The sequence below is a fragment of the Anthonomus grandis genome, chromosome 1 (genome assembly GCF_022605725.1).
Source record: "Anthonomus grandis grandis chromosome 1, icAntGran1.3, whole genome shotgun sequence".
Classification (NCBI taxonomy): Eukaryota; Metazoa; Arthropoda; class Insecta; order Coleoptera; family Curculionidae; genus Anthonomus; species Anthonomus grandis.
In genome coordinates, this window is record NC_065546.1 from 3928783 (window position 1) to 3954078 (window position 25296).

At 32.8% G+C, this 25296-nt stretch overlaps 3 protein-coding genes and 1 long non-coding RNA gene across 4 annotated transcripts; 3 read left to right on the forward strand and 1 right to left on the reverse strand.

Annotated features, from left to right (window-relative positions):
* The first annotated feature begins 267 nt into the window (after window positions 1-267).
* Window positions 268-11282, forward strand: LOC126735855 (uncharacterized). Its single transcript, XM_050439942.1, has 4 exons — window positions 268-358; window positions 411-607; window positions 10545-10956; window positions 11139-11282. The coding sequence occupies exons 2-4, from the start codon at window positions 420-422 to the stop codon at window positions 11211-11213; spliced, it is 675 nt and encodes a 224-aa protein (XP_050295899.1). The 5' UTR covers window positions 268-358; window positions 411-419; the 3' UTR covers window positions 11214-11282.
* On the forward strand, window positions 2183-4248 carry LOC126735981 (uncharacterized). The gene is made up of 3 exons (XR_007660577.1): window positions 2183-3016; window positions 3074-3296; window positions 3454-4248. It is a non-coding gene; the product is annotated as an uncharacterized LOC126735981 (long non-coding RNA).
* A 1998-nt stretch (window positions 11283-13280) lies between the features above and the next one.
* On the forward strand, window positions 13281-15778 carry LOC126741887 (jerky protein homolog-like). The gene is made up of 3 exons (XM_050448356.1): window positions 13281-13378; window positions 14167-14644; window positions 15104-15778. The coding sequence occupies exons 1-3, from the start codon at window positions 13281-13283 to the stop codon at window positions 15731-15733; spliced, it is 1206 nt and encodes a 401-aa protein (XP_050304313.1). The 3' UTR covers window positions 15734-15778.
* A 1502-nt stretch (window positions 15779-17280) lies between these two features.
* Window positions 17281-24808, reverse strand: LOC126735833 (hydroxyacylglutathione hydrolase, mitochondrial). Its single transcript, XM_050439913.1, has 6 exons — window positions 24641-24808; window positions 18598-18713; window positions 18415-18536; window positions 17869-18092; window positions 17560-17792; window positions 17281-17483 (listed from the first exon to the last, which is right to left on the reverse strand). Exons 1-6 carry the CDS (start codon window positions 24708-24710, stop codon window positions 17340-17342), a joined length of 909 nt encoding a protein of 302 aa, XP_050295870.1. The 5' UTR covers window positions 24711-24808; the 3' UTR covers window positions 17281-17339.
* Between the last annotated feature and the right edge of the window lie 488 nt (window positions 24809-25296).

The following is a 25296-nucleotide window of genomic DNA, read 5'->3' on the forward strand; positions in this document are numbered from 1 at the left end:
GACAAATTTGTCGCGCAACATCTGTTAAGCGACAATTTATGCCACCACATATAATTTTTGTAATAGATAATTAAAAATTTAGTAATTATAATTAAAAAATTTATTTGTGGTTTTATTGTCCCCTTGCGACTGATACTTAATATCGCCTACGAGAATGGCTATTGCAGCTGCAAATATAAACGCTTCTTTAGAACTTGTCGTAACATGTTCAAATTGTCACAGCCGTGACGTTTGTTTGTGATGTCAAAACTGTCAAAAGCAAACAAAATATAAACAAACACTGATTTAATTTTTTTTTTCACTAAAGGTTTAATTTTTAATATTTTTGCAGTTTTCGGCTATTTTCTTCATCAAATAAGTAAAGGCATTAATAAAATAAAGTATAGTATCTAGAGAATAGTAAGTATCAGTTACAGATCATGTCTGATGAATCAGAAAATGATGTTGATTATGAAAACAGTCAAGAAAATGATGTCTACTATACCAAATACAAGTTGCTCTTAGAGGAATGTTCTCAGTTACAAAGATCCAATGAAATCTTAGTTTTTCGTATACAAGAAGTGAACAAAATCACCAAGAGAAGGCATAAAGAGGTCCAATTTTTTAAGTAAGTGTGATTCATTCATTGGCATTTATTGATTTTAGCAAATACTATTAACATTGTGTATCATGTTCCACTTTGTAAGGGCTTCAAATGAATATGTTTCACAGTCTTACTGTTTATCAAATATCTTCATATACTTGAATCCATATATGTTTAGTAATTAGGTTTGTAATTAGACCCTTAATATTATAAAATCTCATTGTCACTGATCCCTCATCATGTTGTCTTTTGTTAGAGCTCAGAAAGGTCATTCTTCACTTCCGTCTATAATGTGCGATGCCAATGATAATTCTTTTCAAGGAACAGAAAATATTGTGCCAGCTTTTGCCAAACTTTTTCAGAATGCCTATAAAGATCCAATCAACCTCGCAGAAACCTATCCTCCTTCTAATTCCTCAGACCTCATTGACATTCTTCCATCAATTACCACTGAGGAAATTATTGCTGCTAGTCGGAGGCTAAAAAACATGTTGACAGCCGATCCAGATGGTGTTCCAAGTTTTGTGGCTAAAGACTGCATGTTCCTTTGTCAGCCTTTATGTCATATTTTTAACCTTATTTTGAAAACTGGCAAATTTCCAGGCATCTGGAAATGTGCTAAAGTAATACCAATTCACAAAAAAAAGACAATATTAAAGATCTAGGGGTTGTATTTGATGATAGGCTCACATTTGTGCCACATATTGAACAGACAGTGACCTCCTCATTGATACTTCTGGGTTTTGTCATTCGAAATAGCCGACTCAATAAAACTATTGTACTTTTTCTTTGTTAGATCAAGACTGGAATACGGTTCCCGTATATCAAATGTGCAGAATTTTTAATTCAGTATCATCAACCTGTGACATATTTGTATGCTCCATAAAGGAACTAGTTTTGTCTCTGACAAACCAATAGTTACCATAATTCCTTTTCTCTTCCTTTTTTCCCTTGTCCCATGAATCCCTTTCTTTGTTCATTCTAATGTTAATCTACATCTCCTTTAATTTTGATACATACATGATGTTACTATAATAATTTAAGTTTTCCTTATTTTTCTTTCTTGTTGTTATTTAATTTATAGTAATTTAATACTTGTTTACACTTTCAAAACATTAATTGTAGATTTTCCTGTAACTGGGCTTTGCCTGTTGGAAATAAACTGCTAAATAAATAAATTCTGATCAATATTATTTCTTTTAACAAATTTCAAATAGGTAGTTCATAAATTTACAATTGTAACAATTTGTAAAACTGTGCAAGGGCATTGTTACCAAGGGTATATAGCATTCACAGTGTGTAATCTTAACCAAAACAAAGAAAAAGAAAATGAATTACATTTTCAGCCTCAGAATTTAAATACATACCATTGAGAGATTTACAAATACACCAGCAACAAATATATATTATCTATTTATTATAAAAAATAATTTGTAATAAGTTTTTCCAATTGAGTCCATGTGTTTAATGACTTCTGTAGGGCCGTAGTGACCAGGGGATGCTCCTCCCCCATTAACTATTATAAGGGGCACAAAATTTGCTGCCCGTTACAGAAGTATTTAAAGATTTTAAAAATGAGATTTAAGCTTAAGAGCATTTTTTTAAATTTTTAACACAATTCTAACTTTATTCAAATTGCTTCTAAGGTAGGCATAAACGCTGAAGACGATTTTAAGAAATATCATAGGCGAAGATTAATACCCAAATGGTTAGATGAAAATAATCAAACTCAAGCAGATTTTGACTTGTACACATTTTATAGAAAAGAATTTAAAAGCGTTATGGATACTTTTATAAACAAAATTAGGGCATCAATTGAACATATTGTTTCCAATTTGTCACCCTTTTTCAAAATCTTTAATTTCCCTTTCACATCAATTGAAGACCACAGGGGAAAAAGGATGAGGGTCCAAAAAACGAAAAATTGAGATAGACACGCCAAATCGCGGAAAAAATCCAGTATTTTACGTCTATTATACCGTACCGAGGAAAACAAATGAGATGACCATATAAGGTGCGTTTTGGTATATGCCATACAGGGGAAAAAAGATGATGGTCCACTCGATTTATACATATTTTTGTCTGCTTCACGTGTTTTTCACGGAATTTTTAAGATGGCTGAGTGTGAATCTTCAAGCGTTACTAAAAAAAGGCCAAAATTAGGTCGCGTTTTTGACTCGTACTAAGATTGCTAACTAAGATTGCAAACACATGAAACTGGTAGCAGTTGTAATTTCAATGTTAAAATGTTTTGAAGTAATTGGTGTTCAAGACCGTTTGGCGATTATTAAAAACTTTAATGAAATAAAATCCTATAATGAGCAGACCTTATACTTGGCAGGTCTCATTTCGCATGAGCCAGTTAAAAGACGGCGCCAAAGAAAAGCTAACGATGAAGATGTAGTTTATCACTCATTCTCCTACAAATATAAGGTAAGTTGTATTATTGTTCTAGCTCATTACTTGTTTTACAGTAGTTAAGCTTTCAAGGTTCGAGTAATGCGAGATAATGGAGCCAAAGAGATTCCTGTTTGCTACAAAACAATGCTGTCGTTACATGGAATATCAGCGAAGCGTATTCAAAACATCCAGCAAAAGCTTGTTAAAGATGGACATGTTGGTGAAGATGGTCTTGGTCGACATTCCAATCGACCAAACAAGTTACACCAAGAAACCACTAATGCTGTCTTTGCTCATATTCGATCATTTAAAGGTAGACAGTCACACTATTAACTTTACGAAAAAAAACCTACCTACCAGGAGGAGTTAAACATTAAGAAAATGTTCCAAATGTTTAATGAATTATATCCGACTAGATCAATTTCATATGAGTCATATCGTTCTATCTTTGTAAACAAATTTAACATTAGTTTCAGTTACCCACGCAGTGACACATGCAGCAGTTGCGATGAATATAAAGCAAAAATTGCAGATCCTTCACAGGCTTCAAACCTTGCTACATTACATGTGACAAATCAACTTCACCTTAAGAAGGCAGAGGCTTTTTATCAAAGAAAATGATCCGAACGCAAAAGAGCTCAACAACACCGCCATATTGAAGCTATTGCTATGGATTATCAAAAAAACTTGCCACTGCCAAACATTAGCACTAATGACGTATACTACAAACGACAGTTATCCTTCTACTTATTTAATATTCACGTTTTAGCCAGTGGTGAGCATTTTTTTATACGTACACAGAAACCGCCGCAAAAAAAGGAGCAGACGAAGTTGCTTCTATGCTGTTTAATTACATACTCAATGAATTGAATCTCGAAGTTCAAGAACTTTCGAACAAGAGATTTTTCGAAGCTGGACTGATCATTTAACAATGTACAATATGTAACAAAATGTCTCTTTGAAACCCGCCCAATCAGAGAACTGCTCATAAAAAAGAAGAGCCCAGAATGATCGATCATCGTGATTCGTACAATGGAGGCTTTATTTCAAGCGTCGTAGTGCCTACAAAAAAAAACTAGGAACTACCAAAAAAGGAAAAGCGAGGGAATAAGCAGCCAAAGGCAAATTAAAAAATGCAGACAATATAGTTGGTATATTAGATCTACCTTCAGGACAATTTGAACTTCCAAATTTCAAATATGAAAACAGGATTCCCATCAATGCTAAGAAATACCAAAACCTGCAGGATTTAAAACGTTTTTGTAGTGTCGAAGCTCAACTTTACTTTGAAAATTTAAATGTAACTGAATAAAAAATTTTTGGACCCATCTTTTTTTTCCTGATTTTGTGTACATAACCATAATAAAAATTTTTTCTAGATGCTTATGTTAAAAAAATAGTAGTTTTAAACTCTTTTAGTAAAAACATATACACAAGCCTACCTTTAAAAAAAAAATCTTCCAAAAAGAGTTAAGCTATAAGAAAATAAAAGGTTTTTAAATTTAAAATCTGTTTTGCACAAAACTTTGGATTTGTGACCTTCATCCTTTTTCGCCTGTAGTCTTCAATTATTGATTAAAGATGTAGAGGCATTAGTTGATATGATTCTTCCAAACTTACCTAAACCGGATGTTGTATGCTCTATATTCTGAATTAGAGGTTTTATTTACTATGTGTTCTCAAGCTTCGCGTCTTTAAGTTGTAATACAAATTTTAACAACAAAATATAAAATGTTAAAACTAGCAACTTATGTCATCCAATTCATTGTCACTGCTGGTTACGGAACTGCTTCAAGTGAAAGATGTTTCAGTCAACTTAAGATTGTTAAAAATTTTCTTAGAACAACCATGGATGACGATAGATTGAATGACTTAATATTATTAAAATGTGAGAAAAAATTAGCAGAAACAATAGATTTTACAGAGCTAATTAGCTCCTGGACAAAACTTAAGGAATGTAGAATTAAAATAAGCTAAATCTATTTACCTTATTTTTAAATTAAGGGTATACAATATTTTTTTCTAATGCTTACTACATACCGATACTTACTTAATGATCCTCCAGTAATAACTCTAAATATATGTACCTATTATTAGTCTTACGTCATAAAGGTATTCTCCTGTTGCCCGAAAAATCTTATTAAAAATTTTATGTACTTACAATAATTAATACACTCAGATTTTAATTTCTGTATTTGTATTACGTATTTTTGGTTTCTGATTTTTACCTTTAAAATATACTAATTTTCATATTGATGAGTTTTATATTAAGCCTTAACTAAGGAAAAGGCTGTCATTAGTATGAGTATAGTTCAACTGCCTGGAATGTTTGCATTAATTATTTTATTTTATTTGTAATTACCGGTAGTCAAACAGCTTAAACACAATCACCTTGAATTGAAAAAAAGGATTTACGACTATATAGTCTCTGTAATTCCTGAATATTTTGTCAAAATCCAGGCAGTTGAGGTAATTCCTAGACATGCGTTCAACTGCTTAAAATTTGTTATTTTATTTTACATTATACATCTTAGTACCCTTTATATATGATGTTATTTTATTTGTAATTCTAGGCAGTCAAACAGCTTAGTCTCAAATGCCCGAATTTGAAAAATAAAAAGGATTTACGATTATAATAGCCCCTATATGTATATGTAGGCATATTAAACATAAAAAATATCGACTTAAAAAAATGTATTAACCTAACATAAAGAGACTTAGCTATGGCCCTGGACTTCTTGTAAACTATTAGGTGCTGTTGCAGCTTAAAATAAGAAACTACACTGAGAAAAAAGTTTTTATATTATTTCACGTTTGTCTAAAAAATTTCGCCCAAGAGAAAAATTAAACCTTTGAAAGCTCACCCCTTCTGGCCAGAATGACATAAGAATTTGTAGTAGTACGTGCAATACAATTGTATCAAACCTGATTATCACTCAAAAATATATATATACTAAAAATAAGAAACCAAATAAATTTTACAATTTGTCAATGTCATATTGACAAAGTTCAGAGTCAAGAATCTTTAATCTTTTACCATTTATTAATAAAAACCTTATCTACTTGTAACTGAATGGGTAAGGTCTAACTATGAAAATGTTTTCTTAAAGTTTCCAGATTAACTATCCAGTAGTCTGATGTAGCCTAGTTATAATTACTAGTATATGCGCTAATATTATTTATGGATAGAATAAAAGAATAGATACATTTTAATATTACTTTTTATAAATTTAATCTATATTAATATAATTTGTTTTATGAGCTCTCAAATTTTTTGTTAAATAATTATTGTATTGAAAAACACTAACTTTGTAACAATACTGTTAAATTTTAAGTTATATATTTAAGTTTGACTTAGTGTGATACAATGTTTTAAGAACTATACTGAAATTTATCCATAAGGACATATTTATTTTTAAAGCCCAGCATTCACCATTTTAGGACTCATTTTATTACTTTTTGTACTTATTCTTATTAAACTAATTGGTCTATAGTTACCCATGGAGTCTCGAGAACCCAATTTAAAAATAGGCGTAATTTTACTGAATTGTAAAAGTCTTGTTAACCTGTCCTATAAGTCAAAGTCAAAATATACTTTATTTGCTAAGTTTACAAATTTGTGCTAAAAGCTTCCTAATCCTAGAATTTATAATACAAGTATTTATTTGTTTAAACAGGATACAGGACAAAAACATAATACAGAATGGATTTTGATTGTACATAGAAGCATATTTTATATAAACAAAGAAAAAACCAAAAAAGAAGAAAAGAAAAGACAAGAACCAACATAAAACAAGAATAATAAAATATAATAAAATAAACAAATATATAATTAATTTTAAATATTAAAATAAGTCGTTAAAATACTCTTCAATGCTGTAGTAAGCTTTTGGTAAGATTCATTTCTTTAGTTCTCTCCTAAACTTTTTAAGGTCTGTAACAGTCCTAATCGAAAAAGGAATATGATTAAATATTTTACGACTAATAAATCCATACTGATTAGGGGACAGCAAATTGTATTTGATCAAAAAAGAGACAATTCTCTTTTTTGCAAGCCACTCAAGAACCTTGGAGAGGGTAGACAAAATTGATATGGGACGGAAGTTAGAGGGTCGGTCCAAGCTTCCACCCTTATGAAGAGGGATAATCATAGCTTCCTTTAAACAGGATGGGAACTCGCCCTGAAGAAATAACTGATTGATTGCCCAAACCAAAGCACCTAAAGCGCTCGCAGGCAGAAGTGACAGTAGACGTGAAGAGATACCATCGGAACCCGAAAACCTATGATTCTTCAAGCACTGAATTGTTTCAAGGACCTCGGTGGCATCTACAGCGTGGAAAAAGAATGATTGGTTGATAGCATTCCGATTAAGATATAACGATGGATCGCCGTCACTAGGAACTGCTTCCGGTAACTTCTTAGCAATATTAGAAAAATAGTCATTGAAATCACCGGGCCCCAAGTCCGATTCAACCAACCGCCGACGAGAAGACTGCCTACATTCGTTAATCATTAACCAACTTTCCTTCTGTCTGTTACCAGACGAATCTAAGCGCTCATTGTAATACAGTTCCTTTCTAACTTTTATCAGATGCCTATAAATTTTCCGATAATCCTGAAAATAAGACCTGATGAATTGATTGTCTATAGATTTGCGAAGTCTTGCTAAGCATCGCAAATTTTGTTCAAATGTTTTTAGTCCCGCGGTGATCCATGGTTTTCGTCTCTTGGATTTAAGTCTAACCAAGGGAAAGCAGATATTTATCACGTAATGTATAATAAAAGAAAAAAATGGTTGTGGAGCAGCCCGAATTGCTTTCCAGTTAACAGACGAAATGGATTGAGAAAATAAATTCAAATTGTTCCCACTAAACACTCTCCCAATGCGGCGGCCAGATTTGTTTTTCAAGTCACCAGAGAATTGGACATACACCCCCTCGTGATCCGATATACCCACTGAGTGCACTGAACAGGTAACACCGTCCAAATTACTGCAGAAATAATCAATAGTGGTCGATGAAGAGGACGAAATACGAGGGTGCATTAACATGCATGGTGAGTGCAAATGATTTGAAGATTCCATCAAGAGAATTTCTTTGCGGTAAGGAAACCTCTGAATAATTAATATTAAAATGTCCAGCCAAGATAACACGCGAGTGAATAGGGAGCTGGGACAGAAGACAATCTAACCTGTCAAGAAACACAAATATACAAACAGGGCGGTATATACAAATAACGTACATATTAAAAAATTTACAAAAACACACCGAACACTCAAAAACCCGTTCAACTGAGGCATCACCATCAACAGTACAGAAAAAGCTTTGAAAATGTCTCCTTATTAGAATAGCAGTCCCTCCATGCATAGAGTTTTGTCTATAATAAACTGACAGTGGTACATACTCATCAATACAAAAACATTCATTAGGTCTAAGCCAATGTTCTGTTAATATAACAATGTCAGGAAAATTAAAATTAGCAAGCAGAAGTTGAAGCTCATCCACCTTATTCCGAAGGGATTGAATATTTAATAAAAATGCACTACAATGCTTTATTTTGATATTGCAGTTGAATGAAAGGGAGCTTCAACCTCTACGGTCTCATCTATAAAAAAGAGTCAGAACCAGTCACACGCTCAGACGCAGTTCATACGCTTTCGACAAAATTAGGTGATCTATTTAGTTTTAGATGCTTAGATTTATGCAGTGGGTTTAGAAAATATTTTTTTATGTGGCCATGTAATATACAAGCCAAATCAGCAAAATGATTAGCATAATTTCATTCAAGTATTCGACTTAGGTCAATGTTGTTTTTATGGAAAGCTTTATATAATAACAGAATACTATTATATATAACACTGCAACTTGGACAACTTGGGGCAGCAAAACAAGGGCTTGTCATAACGACGAGGAAAGTAGTGTTTTTACAGGGAATGATAAAATCGTTAATAATAGATGTAGGAGAATATGTTCCGTTCAACCACAAGATCACCAAATCGTTCTTGGTAAAATTGGAAGCAAAAGCTGAAGCAGTTAGTACCAAATCACGAGTCAAGCAACCAGGTTTTAGAAAATATTGAATGTTGTACACATGTCCCATTTTGTTACGTAAAAGCTTAAGAAACAATCTATTACATTTTCCAGCTACAAACAGAAGCTCTGGACGAAAAGCTTTTTTTTTCTGCTTCTAAAACTCTTATAGAAGTTACCATCCCTTCATTAATAGAAGAATACTCATCAACATCTCTTTGTAGCAAAGAAATTTGATGTTTATATGCAAGACTCTCGTTTTCTATAGCGTGAATGTTGGTAATTAGGTCCTTATTTAAATCCGTTAATTTGTCCATTTTGAGTGAAAGGTCCATTTTTTCCTGTTCCAGAGACTTTACCAACAAATTCAGATCATGTTCCTTAGTCTTAAAATTGTCAATCTCGTAACTAAGTTCATCATTTTTTTTATTGAGAATATCAAGTGTCGATGAAAACTTTCTTTCCGCTTCAAATAGTTCATCCTCAAAAACCAGACTATTTCTACGAATTCTCTCTAGGTGTCTATCCTTTTCCCTAAGTTCCTCCATCATACTCTCACTTTTCTCTTCATAGGCCCTAGTTTGACCTTTTTCTTCATTAAAAGTTGTCTGACATCTTTCCGTACACAAAATTTTATAGCCTCCCAACCTTATAACCTCAGATTGTCGCTCGAGGCAACTAGGGTGATAGATTGAGTTGCAGGCTACGCAACAGTAATTTAAAAAATCCTTATTTTTACAGCACTTAAAGCTACGATTCATCTTATAAAACTAATATTTCTAAGAATTTAAATGTGCTGCTAAAACCTGAATTTCCCTAAATCCTAATTATAATGTGAAAATGTAAACATAAATACTGAAATGTCAACAGAAACAAAAATAATAACAATACATGCCTTAGATAGTCCATAAAGATTTAGTTCAGTCTTTATCTAGTGAATAATGTTAAAAATGCCTAGTGGATCCCAGGTGCGAGAATAACAATGGAAATACCATCAATTGTTAGCAGAACTGGGCAGAGCAGCCGTTTAAAAGTTGAAGTGGAATTTCTTTATTTGAGGCTCCCTGTATTGAGAAGCACTCCTCTCGTTTTCGTAGTCATCTTCAAAAAAAAATTTCCCATATGATGATATAACATTTACTATGAGCGGGCTACTTTAAACCATAAAAATGTGACCAAATAGTGGAGCCTTGGAACATACGTCTAGTATGTGAACGTTTTTGTGCGCAAGCTGAATTATAATCAAACTGGGACTCAAAATGCAAAGATTATTAACTGTAACCTGATCTACTCTGAAGCAGAAATGTCAAACTATGTATTTGCTATGTCTAATATTTCCTTGTCGGTAACTACTTATAAATATAAACTTTTTACACACAATCATGTTCATAAAAATATCATATGAACTTATTTAATCTGGCCTTTGATTCAAAACCAATTTAGAAATTAAATCGTAAAAGGTTCTTCAAATAATATTTTTACCAATTAAAGTCAAATATATTTGTAAATCCTATGTATTTTTTTCTTTCAGACAACGCCTTATAAACATTTATGGAGAAGATTTGACAATCATCCCTATGGAAGTCCTAGCAGATGAAGAAGAAGATGTTAAACCCAGCATTCCTCCTCTTCTTACACCTAAAAAGGAACCCATAGAAAAACCTGAGGAGCCTACGGTAAAAGAAAAACTGGAAAAATCAAAACCTGAAAAGACAAAAGCAACCAAAAGACCTGCAGGAAAGAAAGTTCCAAAAAGTGAAAAAGATCCAAATGCTCCCAAAAGACCGGCAAATCCATTCTTTCAATTTTGTCAGGAACAGAGACAGATTTTGATGGAACAGATATCTGCAGAATTGAAACCAGGTGAAGTAGAACCGTCCAAGCAGGAATTGACCAGACAATTAGCATTAAAATGGAATTCATTAGCTGTACCAGATAAAAAGGTAATTTTTATTATATGTACATCCCACTTGCTGTGCTGCTTTTTAATTATGTTGCTAAAAAATGCTTCAATCAATCAATCAGTTCATAGTCAAACAAGCGAAATCAAGTCAATTGGTAAAAGAATTATTATAATTGAGTTTATTTCCCCTTATTATCATTTTGTTTATTCTAAATATTTTAGGTGTATGTGGATAGATATGAACGATCCAAAGAGAAATATAATGCACAAATGGAAGATTATAAAAAAACTAAATAAATGAGAGTTTTAGATTAGTCTCAAGCTTATGTCCGGAAAAAATTTGGTTAAATACATTATTTATTAATATTAGTAGATATGGTAGGTAGTTTACTAAGATGAATGTAAATATGTACAACTGAGATATGTACAATGTAAGATATAATTTTTGTTTATTAGAATCAGTGATATGATTTTATTTGTCAACTATTTGATACGCACATAAATAAATCAACTTGTAATATAACACATAGTATAAGAAAAAGTAAAAAATAAAAATTTAACAATGAAAAACGAGGGATTCGTGAATTCCTTGGTTTTATTTAAATTTATTGATCATCATTAATGGTATTAGAACTGTGAATATTTAAATTATTTATACTCAAAGTAAAATAAGAGCCACTTTTGTAATTAATTATTTTGTATATTTATATTTCTTTCTAAAAACTATTAAAAATATAACAACAAAGCAATCACCTCAACAAAAAAATTACAGTTATCAATTTTTAAAGAACCTAAAAAAAAACGGGGCATAGATTCAATTAAATTTGCAATTCTCTCCCTTCTGATAAGATGCCACTCTTCCTGAACTAGTTGGTCCAAATTTTGGGGGGCTGGCGATTCCTTATCTTTCTTTTAAGGTGATCCCGAAGATGTTCAATAGGGTTAAGCTCGGGAGAATTTGCTGGCCACTCCAAAACCTCAATATTTTGCTCTTAAAGGAATTCGGTTATTAGCCTGGCAATGTGGGGTCTCGCATTATTGTCGTGCTGTAAAATGAAATCTAGATCTTCCTCGTAAGCAAAAGGCAATATGTAAGGTTGTATAATGTCTTCTAAATGTTGGCGAGCGTTTACATGGCCTCCACGTGGAAACACATGTAAATTGGTTCGTGCGGTTGAACAAATACCGCCCCAGACCAAAATGAACGGTTTCCCTTACATTTTGATCGGCAGATATCGTTCACCTCTTCGTCTCCAAGCTCTCACACGTGCATCATTGTGACTTAGTCTAAATATTTTTTTTTTTAATTTAATTTAACACTCATCCGTGGATCCATTGTTCCATGTTCCAATTTAAGTGATTGCGGCAAAAATTCAGTCGTGCTCTTCGGTGCGCTCTGGTTTAATTAATTGTCAAAATTCTTGATGATGTAAGCACAATAGTTACAAGAAACCCCTTTGCGCTCGGTCAACAGGGGTTCGGCAGAAGGGAGGAGGCGGCACACATACATTTCCTTAAAGTGCCACCTGTCCCCTTCAATGTCATGTACTTATTTATTTCATTCCTAAATACGTTACGAATCAAGATTTTCGTATGTTTCATTAATTAATTACACTAATTGGCACAGGATTTGCCCGGTCGATAAGGGTGTTCCATACTCGCCCGTGTCCAAGCTATATGCACTGTTATTATTCATATCACAATTCCCGATGACGTAGGGTCGTGTGTCGCTGATTCCCCTACTAATAAAACTACCGAGTGTTTTAACTCTTTAAGTATTCATTGTCGAAAATTTAAACCACCCTGACTAATGGTTTAAAGGCTCGGTGGTTCAAAAAATAGACCATATTTTGATGTTGCTTTGCAATGCGCTGCCAAAGCACAAAATTGAAACCACCTATTGGAGCTCGCTCCGTGGACATTTTAACGTTTTTTTTTTTTTTACTTTGGCGGTTAGATTTCTTATTCGGTGGATAGCAGCATTGATGAAACACCTATTACGAATTAAATTTGGGGTTAAAATAAACAAAAGTTAGTTATCTGTGTCTAAATTGATAAATACTATTAGATCCTGCAAAAAGTGATAGCTTACATCATTCCAGTAAGTATAGATATTTAATTAACATATATTCATTAGTATGTTGTAAAAAAAACATTGTTTTTATGTGGTCCTTTTTTACTACCACCGCTCCACTTAGAATATTGAGTTTCACTCATTATAAAATACCTATACAATATTTTCTTACAGTTATAGAGCCATTGCCATTTAAGACGGTAGGAGGTTTGACTTACGATGAAGTCAACACACAAATTGACACATTTTATGTCGATACACTGCCTTCGGGGTCTGAGTCAGAAATTGATATGGACTACTCCGATATAGAGGACGAAACTTTAGTTCCTACAGTTATTACAGATATGGAAGAAGATCTGCCGGTTTCTACAACAACAGTGGTCAAAAGGTAAAATTCCTGTTTGGTCTAATGTTCATAGACCTGATCCTCTTCCTCAATTTACCGAACCTTCTGGTATTTCTCAGTTTATCAAAGACATTATTGATCCAACACCGTATATGATTTTTGAACTGTCTATTACTAAGGAATTTATTGATACTTTAGTGTTTCAAACAAATCTTTATGCCGACCAGGAAAAACTTTCAACTGGGAAAAGCTATGTCCCTACAAATCAGTGTGAAATTAATGCTTTTCTGGGCATAAATTTGTTAATGGGTATCAAACGTAGTCCCAGCTATAAGGATTATTGGTCAACTGCTTCCGAATTGCATGATGCTTTTATCAGCTCAGTAATGACCCAAAAAAGATTTGGATGGCTCTTGAGTCATCTCCATCTGAATAATAATTCTCTGATGGGATGCCTCCAAAATCTTCCCCAGACTATGATAAGCTCTATAAAATTCGCCCTATGCTAGAACTGTTGACTCATAACTTTGAAAAATGCCTAATTCCTAATCAAGTACAGTAGAACCCCGATTATCCGTGCGCGCGTTATCCGGGCGGCGGATTCTCCGTGCGGCATTTTAAATTGATCATCCGTGCGCGGATTATCCGTGGCTGACGGCTCGAGATTGACAGCGCCGGCGCCGCCTGAATGCTGAAACCGTGCAAACGCTCGTCTCGGGGAATCCCCAAGTTTCTTTCGGGGAATCCTTCGTTTATGTTTTTACCTGTTATTTTCGCCAACTGGCGAGTATTGGCGACCGGCTCATCGCTTATTAGTTAAACGTAAACAGGCGCACAAATCAGCGTACGGGTGCTAATGAAAAGCGTAAACGCAATGTTTTAACTATTGAGCAAAAAATGGAAATTTTGAAACAGTCTGAAAATAACATAAGTGTTGCTATTTTGGCTAAAACATATAATATTGGAAAACAAACGGTTCGTGACATTGTGAAGAAAAAATCCCAGTTACAGAGCTTTGTAGCAAAAGCGGATAGTGCAAAAGCTATTTCTGACGGGAAATCTCTAAAAGGGTCTACGTTTCGAGAACTTGATGATGCTATGACCAAGTGGTTCTTGCAGAAAAGATCAGTGGGGGTTCCGATATCAGGACCTATGTGTACTAGGCAAGCTGAAAAGTTTCACAAGCAGTTGAAAATTAAAGGCAACTTCTCGGCATCTTCTGGTTGGCTTTACAGATTTAAAAAACGTCATGGAATACGAGAATTAGCTGTTCAAGGGAAGAAATTAAGTGCTAATGATGTAGCTATGGTAGAATTTTGCTATGATTTGGAAAATCTCATAATAGAGCATGACCTAAAACCTGAGCAGGTGTACAACGGAGATGAAACTGGACTCTATTGGAAAGCAATGCCGAGAAGGACACTTGTTGTAGCCTCAGAAACTAGTGCACCAGGTTAGCGTTACATACATATTTTTTTACGTATAAAATATTTCTCAAAGTTGTATTTTTTTTTAGGTAGCAAAGTAAGCAAAGACCGTTTAACAGTTTTATGCTGTGCTAATGCCTCAGGAACCCATAAGCTTAGGTTAGCCGTCATTGGAAAATCCAAAAATCCTAGAGCTTTTAAAAATATAAAAAGATTGCCTGTGGATTATTATAATCAAAAGGCAGCTTGGATGGATCGAGTAATTTTTAAAAAGTGGTTTTTCAAAAAATTTATACCTCAAGTTAGAGCTTATCTCAAAGAAAATAATCTTCCACTAAAGGCTGTACTGTTACTGGATAATGCGCCATCGCATCCTGATGTAGAGCAACTAAAGTCAACAGATGGGAACATATTCGTAGCATATTTTCCTCCGAATGTAACATCTATTGCCCAGCCAATGGACCAAGGTGTTATAGAGACCATGAAGAGACTTTACAGAAAAGACCTCATGTATTGGAAACGTCTAAATTTGAAAGAAGCAATTTATGCTGTAGCTCGTGCTTGGAGTGATGTGAAAGTGGATCACATTAAAAAATCATTTTATAAAATAATGACTTTAGAACATGAAGACGGTTCTGAAGATGAAAATCACTTAAATGAAGGTGAGCTGTCCGTCGGAAATATAGCAACTATTGCCTCACAAATCAAAGGTTTAGAAGAAATAGACAATAAAGAAATACAAGAATGGATAGAATGTGATCACCAAGAAACAGGGTATCAGATCATAGATGACGATTATCTACATAACAAGAGCTCTGCAGAAAGTTCTGACAAAAGTAGTGATGAGAATGAGAGTTCTGATAAAAATGATTGCGTCATTATGACGAGTCATCGAGAAGCAAGGGATGCAGTAAACAGACTTATTCAATATTTTGAAGAACAGCCTGTAACATTATGTCTAAATAGGTAATAAAACATTTTTTTTTGTTGCATTATGTTTTATCACGTTGTTTCTTTTCGTCTGGCACATGTATTTGTATTATATAAATTATGTATTAAAAAAATAAAAATGAGTCTTTGGATTATCTGTGTTTTCGATTATCCGGCGAAGGCTCGGTCCCGGCTGGCCCGGATAATCGAGCTTCTACTGTAGTTGTAGTTGATGAGTCAATGATTAAATTTAAGGGTAGTAGTAGCCTTAAGCAGAACATGCCAAAAAAAACAATCAAAAGGGGGGTATAAGATGTGGATGTTAGCTGATAAATCTGGTTATTGCCTAAAATTTGATTTGTACACTGGAAAATCACCTACTGGTAAGATAGAAAAGTGCCTTGGTTCAAGAGTCGTTACAAATTTGATAAAACACTTAGAAAATAAAGACCATGTGTTATAGGTTGATTTTTTTTTACTAGCGTCGATCTATTTTAACAATTGAAAGAAAGAAAAATCCATGCTGTTGGAACCGTGTTAATCGTCGTCATATTCCAAAATTTAAACCAGACAAGAATTTGAAACGCTGTGATGTGCAATGGTTTACAAGCAGTACCGGATTGTTAGCTGCAAAATGGAAAGACCGTCGATGTGTTCACATGTTATCAAATTTTCATCAGCCAGAAGATGTAGGAACAGTAAAAAGAAAAGAAAGAAGTGGACAAATTACTGAAATTCCATGTCCTCAATCTATAATCGACTACAATTCTAATATGAATGGAGTCGACATATTTGACCAAAGACTTTCTAACTACAAGATTGACCGTCGCAGTAAAAAGGCATGGTGGCATCTAATATTTTTTTACTTATTAGATGCATCAATTGTAAATTTCAATATTCTTTATAATAGGTTATGGAGTTACCAAAAATGTCTGCTAAAGATTTTAGACGAAGTGTCATAAACGATTTAATCTCAGAAACGCTTGTAAATCGAAAGAGAAATTTGGTTGCACCATCAGATGTTGAAATAAAAAAATACAAACCTTACGTACCCTTAGAGATAAGACAGCAGTCATCTGCTCATCAACCTACAAGGAGTACCAGAAGAAGATGCGCGCTTTGTAGCACTAAGGCTAACCCAGTAAGGACGGATTGGGTATGTTCCATATGTAAAGTCCCTTTGTGCTTGGGAAGTACAAAGTAAAGAGTGTTTCCAAAGTTATCATGCAACGTAATTTTTAGTACCCAAGTTTGTATGAGTTTTTAAATAAATTTGTTATCTTACTCTTAGTTTTTTTATTTTGTGTCGCGGTGGTCCACAATATGATCCACCGAATTATACAAATTTAACAAAAAACTGATTGGCAGATTTTCATTTTTGTTTTTACTAATGTGTTAAATTACTACAATTTTACAAAAATTATAAAAATTCATAAAAAAAATATTTTGGCTCCACTACGTATTTCTTTACCAACTAAATTAGGCGCCACTAAGAGTTAATAGTGGTCCTTTTGTATTAATATTTGGACATATTAATTAGATTAAATGATTCCATGTTTTCAAAATATTGAAAAAAAATGAACTAACTTGACCACAACATAGTAAAAAAATATATTTACACTGATAATCACAAAAAAATTAATGTTTTATGCTTTGAAAGTATCTTTCTCCTTTCTAATAGCTTGCATTGTAGATACGGCATCGATACAACTAGCGTGTCTTTGCACACTTCCCATCATAACTCTCATAAAAGGATTAATTTTCTTTTCTTGTAAAATAGTTGAGGGAACCTGGAAATAAAATTAAATAAAACAAAAATGCCAGTTGTGGCATATTTAAGAAGGATGTCTAAGTAGCATTACTTACAGTTGGTATACCCTTTTGCCTCTTTTCGTCAGCATCCGCAATAGCTTTCATAATATCTCTGTTTTCGGCTTCAACAAATTTTGCAAACTTCAAATTTTGTTGGGTGTATTCATGTCCGCAAAACACCAACGTATCATCGGGTAATTTTGACAGTTTTTCCACTAACGCTGTGTACATTTGCTGTGCCGTTCCTTCAAAAAATCGACCACAACCGGCAACAAATAGAGTATCCCCTGAAAAAAGAATTTCTGATAGAATTTCCTTTTTTAAGTTATCAGTTGGCAGTTATTTAATAAATGTGTCGCATACCAGTAAAAACAGCCGATTTTCCTTTGGGATCTTTCAAATAGTAACAGATATGGCCAGTTGTGTGGCATGGAGTAAATAGGCATTCAACATCGATATTTCCTATTTTAAAAGTATCGCCATCTTTGACCTGTTTAGTGAGTGCTCCAATTCGAGAATCTCCTCCGTATACATCCAGCGAACTGCCCGCTTTTTTAACCAGTTCTTCATTTCCTCCTGCATGGTCCCTAAATAAAGAAGAGACTTAGTATATATTTAACCTCTACCCCATATTTACTAAAACTTGAAAAAAAAAACACTTGATTCTGACTAAATCCAATTTTTTTTTTGAAAAAATGATCGTAAGAAAATAGTATATTTCAACACTTTGAAGACGGAATTAATTAAATTACGAAGAAAACAGTTACTACCAAAAAATCTTTATTTAAATGTTTATAATACTCCCATTGTTCAGGTAAATAGATGTCTGAAAATAGATGATGAAATTTTTGTCTTTCAATAAATTTGTTTCAAGAAAAGTCGTTTCTCTTAATGTTAAAATTTACATACCAATGATGATGTGTAGTCAAAACTTTAGTAAGTTGAACTCCTTCTTTTTGCACTGCTTCCAATACTGTATCTGGTGCTACGGGGTCTACAATTGCTGCTTGATTAGTGGCTTCATCAGTAATCTACAAAAAAAAAAGTTGTTTCTTCAAAATGGAAATGTATTGTAGCAAAAAAGTTCCTTACCAAATACATATAATTATCAGACAAGGCAGGTAGTACTGTAACCCGCATTTTTGAAAAAGCAACCGAAATGCTATTACTGTGAGTTCCCCTAAAACCAATATTTCGTAAGGCAGCAACTAAAATTAATAAAAAATTAATGAAAATCTCTTGCTAATAAACTTTATCGCACGATCCATATTAAAGATTTTACTACTTAAGGGTTAATTCCGCAGTTTAGCAACCTTGTTTCACAAAAATATTCTTTAAAAGGACTTATTTTTTTGAGGTCAAACTTTATTTAAAAGATGATGGAAAAATACATTTTGGCAAGTATTTTGATTTTTTATGAATATTTTAGGATAAACATTTCATACAAATTAATGTGATACAACAAATAACTTTCATATTTCCAAATTATTTGGCACTCCAGTTTTAAAACTGGAAGTTTACTCCTTGCTTCAAAAGAATGTAAGTTCAGACATGATCTAACACACTAATTATAAGTTTAATTTAGTCTTTGAGGTGGTAACAAGTTCTACTGATCTTGAAACTGCTCTTTCAAAACTTGATACTGAAGTCCTGATTAAATTCCAACAGGGTACTGAAAGTATGCCGCAATTTTGTTTATCTCTCTTTGTGCAAAATTTAGTGATTTGAATTCTGGAAATAAAAGCTATGTCTAATTACTGCCCCATCAGCATCTAACATATTCCTAAGCTTTTTGGGCAATAAATCAAGGCTTTTCTAAAGATGGGTTTTTTGGAGATTTTCGGTTGGCCAACAATCAACAGTACAAATTGGTCAGTGGCCATTCAGTCAATACCAACCTTTTCATATATGTAAATTTTAATTTTTAGTTCCATCCATGAAGGCTATAAGATACATACCCTTTATACTGATTTTAGTAAAGCTTTTTATCTTGGATTAAATCATATTTAAGTAATTGTGAGTAATATAGTAGTATAATAATTAATAGTATAATAGTTAATATTGGGGATGGCTGGTCTTGATGCTTTAAGGCTTTTTCAGAAGTTCCACAAGATTCACATCTTATTGCTCACCTTTTTAATTTTTTCCTGAAGTCAAAATATCTTCTATTTGTTGACAATTCTTAATAGGCAAGTCTACCCTCCTCTAAATATTGAAATTCTGCAAAATGGCATTAGTATAATCTTTTCTTGGTGTCAATTGAATGTCATATCTCTAAACATTAATAAATGTTGCTTCATGAAATTCAGTAGAAAGAAGAGTCTATGTCCTGTGTAGAATACTCAATTAATAATGAAACTTTAAAGCATGTGGCGTCTATTTGGACCCTAAGCTTTATTTTTCACATCATTTTGATAAAAAATTGTATACTATATCTCTGATCTGATCTAATCTTGAGTCTGCTAATTTAATCAGAATATCATAACTATCAGATCAATGAGATTGAAAATATGCACCACAAATTTATTTTATGAAATTTAGTCTTTCAAGATTAGGTACATTTCTTTCTACTGATCAGACCATTAAATCTTTTGTCAAGTAAAAGGGAATATTATAATGTAAGTTTAGCTTTTAAGGTTCTAAATGGAATAATAACATGTTCTACTTTGCTCTCTTCTCAATCTATGTTCCACCTTACTCACCCTGAAATCACTTTTCCATATCCCTTTCTGCTGAACATATTGCTTACAGAATCCTTTTAACAGAATTTCTACAACAGTCAACAAGCATCCAGAAAATCTTGATTTTTTCTGCTACTCATAATACAGGGTCCTGTATCTTAAAAATTAACAAATATACCAATAATACCACTGGCTAAATCAGAGGCACCCAGTACCATAAACCTTTTCATTCATTAAATAAAAAATATAATACTGTCAACTTAATGTGATACTGAAAATCTAGGATCTGCTCAAATTTAGTATGTAAATTATTTACTTGAATACCACAATCAAGCAACAACACTGTAATCCTAAATTATTACATCCATAAATATAAATATTTTTGCTTTAGTTTTTAATAGGGAAGTATCTACTCTGCTGACTAGTTAAAATCATATATTTTAATAATATTCCTCCCTATATATCGTCAGTGATGTGACAATACCTCCTATCATCCAAAAATACATATGTTCAGTTACTACTATAAAATTATTCCTGACAATTCTGCGCATGATTCAAAAACCTCCTAACTTGCAAAAACTGCACTGTTTTCAAGTCCCTGCGTAAAAACAATACCTCCTATCTGTTAGTGCTTTTTATTATACAACAAATACCGCCTATCTTGTTGCGTGTATAGGCTCGAGCAGATCGTTTGCTGGGCTCGCAGTTTTTTACAATAAATAATGTTAATTTATAAGATAATAGAGAAAAATAGTAAGGTGTTTTCAAGATAATATTTCTGTTAAGTTGTTTTAACTATCTCAATCTTAAGATTGCCCTGTTTTCGAGAAAAAAAGCCGGTAAGTAATCATTGTTTATGTTAAGGTTAGGTTACATTTTAATTTTTCAGATTTTTTTTAAGATTATTCCATTACTCTTATAAAATACAAGTGCCCATTTTTAAAAATCATTGTTTTAAGATATTTTCTAATTTATTTCATTTATTTTTTTATAAAATTTTCTTACTTTCTATTGTTTTTTCAATGGTTAGTTAGGAAGATAGGAGGTATTAAAAAAACCATTAATTAATATAAGCGGTAAATAGGAGGTTTTTTTTTCAGACCATCTACAACATGAGTTCACGTATGCTAAAAATTTTAAACCTAGTTTCCAAAACTACACAAAATAATATGATACCCGTACCAAAGTTTTCGGATCATAATAAGCTTCTCATGCAACAACTTCTGATAGAAGATCTTCCTGTGCAAGAGCTTCCCGTACAAGACACTACCATGCAAGAGCCTTCTGTACAAAAAGTTCATGTACAAGAGCTTTAAGAAAAAGAAAATAACTTCGCAATCAATATAGATCAAATTCCGATTGTTTTCTAAGATCAGTTATCAGGACATTTTTGTGGAAATATTCAAATCGATAATCAAAATTCTGATCAATGTATGCTTGAAAATAACCAGACCTCAGATCATCCGGATGATATCAACGAAAGGCTTCCCCACATTTAAGTGAGAATATAATATAAAGAAATGTAGATGAAAACAGTGAGTCTGCAAGGAGCTCTTCTAGTGGATCGGTTTATGAGCCGGAAATAGCTGAAGAAGAAACCAGTCCCAGTGCTGCAGAGGAACGACAGGCAATCGGTGAGCGGAATGAGGTTCAGTTGCAGCCTATGTATGGAAATATGGAAGAAGGTCGTAAAAGAAAGAAAAAAGCTATCCAAGCAGAGTGGAAGAAGAACAGAAATGAATAATTGCGTGAAAAGGGAAAGGAATATTTAGGATACGGCAGGAGCAGAGATGGGACTGTTAAACAAGATAGCATGAGACCTGAAAGGAACATGGGAGGAGCCTGTAATTCACTTTTCTGTAGAAAATCTTCCAAAAGACAATGTGACGCATTTTCCGAGGAAAAAAGGAATGAACTTTTTATAAATTTCTGGTCTCCATTAAGTTGGGATCAAAAAAAAATCTACGTTTGTTCGCATGTAACAAGGGTGGAAACTAAAAAAAAAACTGCTACTCTAAATGAAATATCTCGTAGAGAAGGAAGTTTCAGTTAGCAATGCTCTGAGCAATGGACAAAAAAAACTACCCGTGTGCAGGCAGTTTTTCTTAAGCACTTTGGGCCTTTGACCTTTTACAGTGTAAACTTGGGTAAAACAAAGTATAAATGGTATGCGAGAAGAAAAGCAACAACAGAATGAGAAAAGAAAAAATAGAAATTATCGTGTTAAGCAGTTTAAAGAACAGAATGAGTACTTAAGTATTTTTTTTGAAGAATTACCCAAACAACCATCCCATTACGTAAGAAAAAATACTAACAAGCTGTATCTTAAAGAACAGTTTACATCAATGAAGCAGCTATTTGATAAATACTCAAGAAGAAAAGAAGAAAATGTTACACCATTGGGAAGGTACATTTTTAAAAAAATATTTAAGGAAAAAAATCTGTGTTTGTTACCCCGAAGAAGGAACGATGTGATATTTGTATACAGTATAAGCATAAAAATGTGCCAGAAGATAAATGGAAATTTTAGATCGACAAAAAAGAGAAAGTTTGTAAAGAGAAAGAAAATGATATTAAAAAAGCTAGAAAATGATATTAGAAAAGAAATGCATACTATTAACAATGGATTTACAGGCTCTAAAAGTAACTCCTTATTTAAATGCCTCCTCCATTTATTTCAAAACCAAGTTATCCTGTCATAATTTCACTGTATATAATGTTGAAAATCATAAAGTGTCTTGTTACTGGTTTACAGAAATTGACACAAACCTAAATGCTTCTACTTTTTTATCTTGTTTGTTAGATTATATCAGAGCAAACTGTTTGAATTTGAATCTTCCTATTATAATCTACAGCGATGGCTGTACATTTTAAAACCGGAATGTGGTCATGTCTAACGCCCTTCTTAACTTCTCAACTGTTCATAATGTAACCATAATACAAAAGTTTCTAGAAAAAGGTCATTCACAAATGGAAGTGGATTCAGTACACAGCTGCATAGAGCGAAAATTAAAAAATCGCAAAATCCATTTACCGAGTGACTACTTAATGGCAACAGAAGAGGCACGAAAACATCCAGAGCCGTATTAAGCTATAAAATTGGAGTATGATTTTTTTAAGGATTACTCTGATGTAGCAAACTTTCAATATACTTCTATAAGACCGGGAAAAAAAACATCAGACCCTACAGTTACAGACATTGTAGGGATAAAATACTCAGATGATGATTTACAGATCAAATTAGATTTTGGAAAGGAATAGAAGTTACTGCCTATCAAAAAAAACCTATAGGTTCTGATATAATATATCCCCAAGCCCATATGTCTCAATTACCAGTCAAGAAAAAAAAGTGGTAACACTTACAAGCATTGGAAAGTGTTATTCCAAAAGACTGCTGGTCTTATTATGATAATCTTCCTTATAACAACGATAATTAGTTTGGTATGTTCTACAATTAAGTGTAAATTTAGCTGAAGTTAACAAAACTGTTTTGAAGAAATTTTTTATAATAAATATACCTATTTTCTTCTACAAATTTAGTTTCATTGTCGTAGTCTTAAAATAATATGTCTATTTTAATACCTCCTAACTTCCATCCATTTAAACCCAATATCTCCTATCTTAATTATAAAAAAAACAAAAAAATAAATAAAAATTTATTATTTTTTAGCTTTTATTTCCTTTTTCAACACTATATTTGCCAAAAAAAATATTAATATAAAATTGTCATGACAATAAATTTTTTTTTTTGTTTCCTGTTAAATTATGTCTAAGAGAGATAGAAGGTATTGTCACATCACTGATGATATATATCTGACCCTAAACTTCGAAATCATTTTTATCTCTGTAATATGTGTTATTTTAATTTAACCCTAGAGAACGAAAATATGAATGTGGAAGTTGTCTTTTCTCCCCTGATTGAAACTCTATGACATGCATAGGTATTATAATTTTCATACATAAATGTAAACCTATAGTTTTTATAAAAAATGTAAAAAAAAATTAATTTTAAACTCCATTTCTTAGTAATTTACCTATGAAAGACACCACTTCTAATCCACAATTGTTGGTCACCAATTCACAAAAATTACTGGAAACATTACAGATTTTACATAAAAATTAAAGGCTTAATGAAAGAAAATTGAGATACTTGAGCCTGTTGTGGCTGAGCCAGTTCTAAAAACATTAACCTATCAATATAATATAAAGTCTAAGGGCACTATGGATCAACAGTTTCTTTTATGAACTCTGCATTCATGTGTTAAGCTAAACTTTTATTTTCCAATGATTCATGTTAATCTTTGATTATTCTAATCTATTGATTATTTTGAGACTCTATGTGATAAACTTAAGGAGTAGGTAAGATCAAAGCAGATATTTGATACACTTCAGCTAGTATTTAGGTTTGTATCCTTATTCTACTAAAACCCTTTTTTAGACTTTTAATAGCTTACCTTTGAAATAAGCCGCAGTAATACCTTGCAGTACTGGATTCGGTAACAAATTCGACAAAGCACTTAACATTATTTAAACCAGAACAAACATTTTTCTTCAATTTTTGACAAACATTGAACTTTGACTTGTATTGTTGACATATTTCTCAGGTGGTGGCCGCATAGATATTACGGCGAAAAGTGAGAAAACCAATCCTTATCACTAGTTATCTCTTTCTTTCAATAGGGCATTAAGGCCGATTTACACGATGCCAGTAACTGGCGCCAGTCTCACTGGCTCACTGGCAAGCCAGTTTTTTACTGGCCAAGTGTTGTACCTAAAGTTGTTTACACGATGTCAGTAAGTTCAAGTCAGTTGTGAATTTGTACTGTGTTGTTTTTAAAAATGAATTCGAGAAAAATTGAACTTTTCAAAAAAAGAACAATAAGAACCGTGATTATGTTACTAAAAGATGAATTGAATAATATGTTAGATGAAGAATTTAAAAAAAAAGAAGCGACTATGGGTGAGAAAATGGGTCAGTGAGAGATCAATAATAGGAGGTTCGGCTTTGCTGTTAAAACAGCTTAGATTAGAAGATCCCTCTGAGTACAGATTGGCGTTACGACTTACAGCCGAAAATTTTGACGAGTTACTTTCTCTCATAGAACACCCT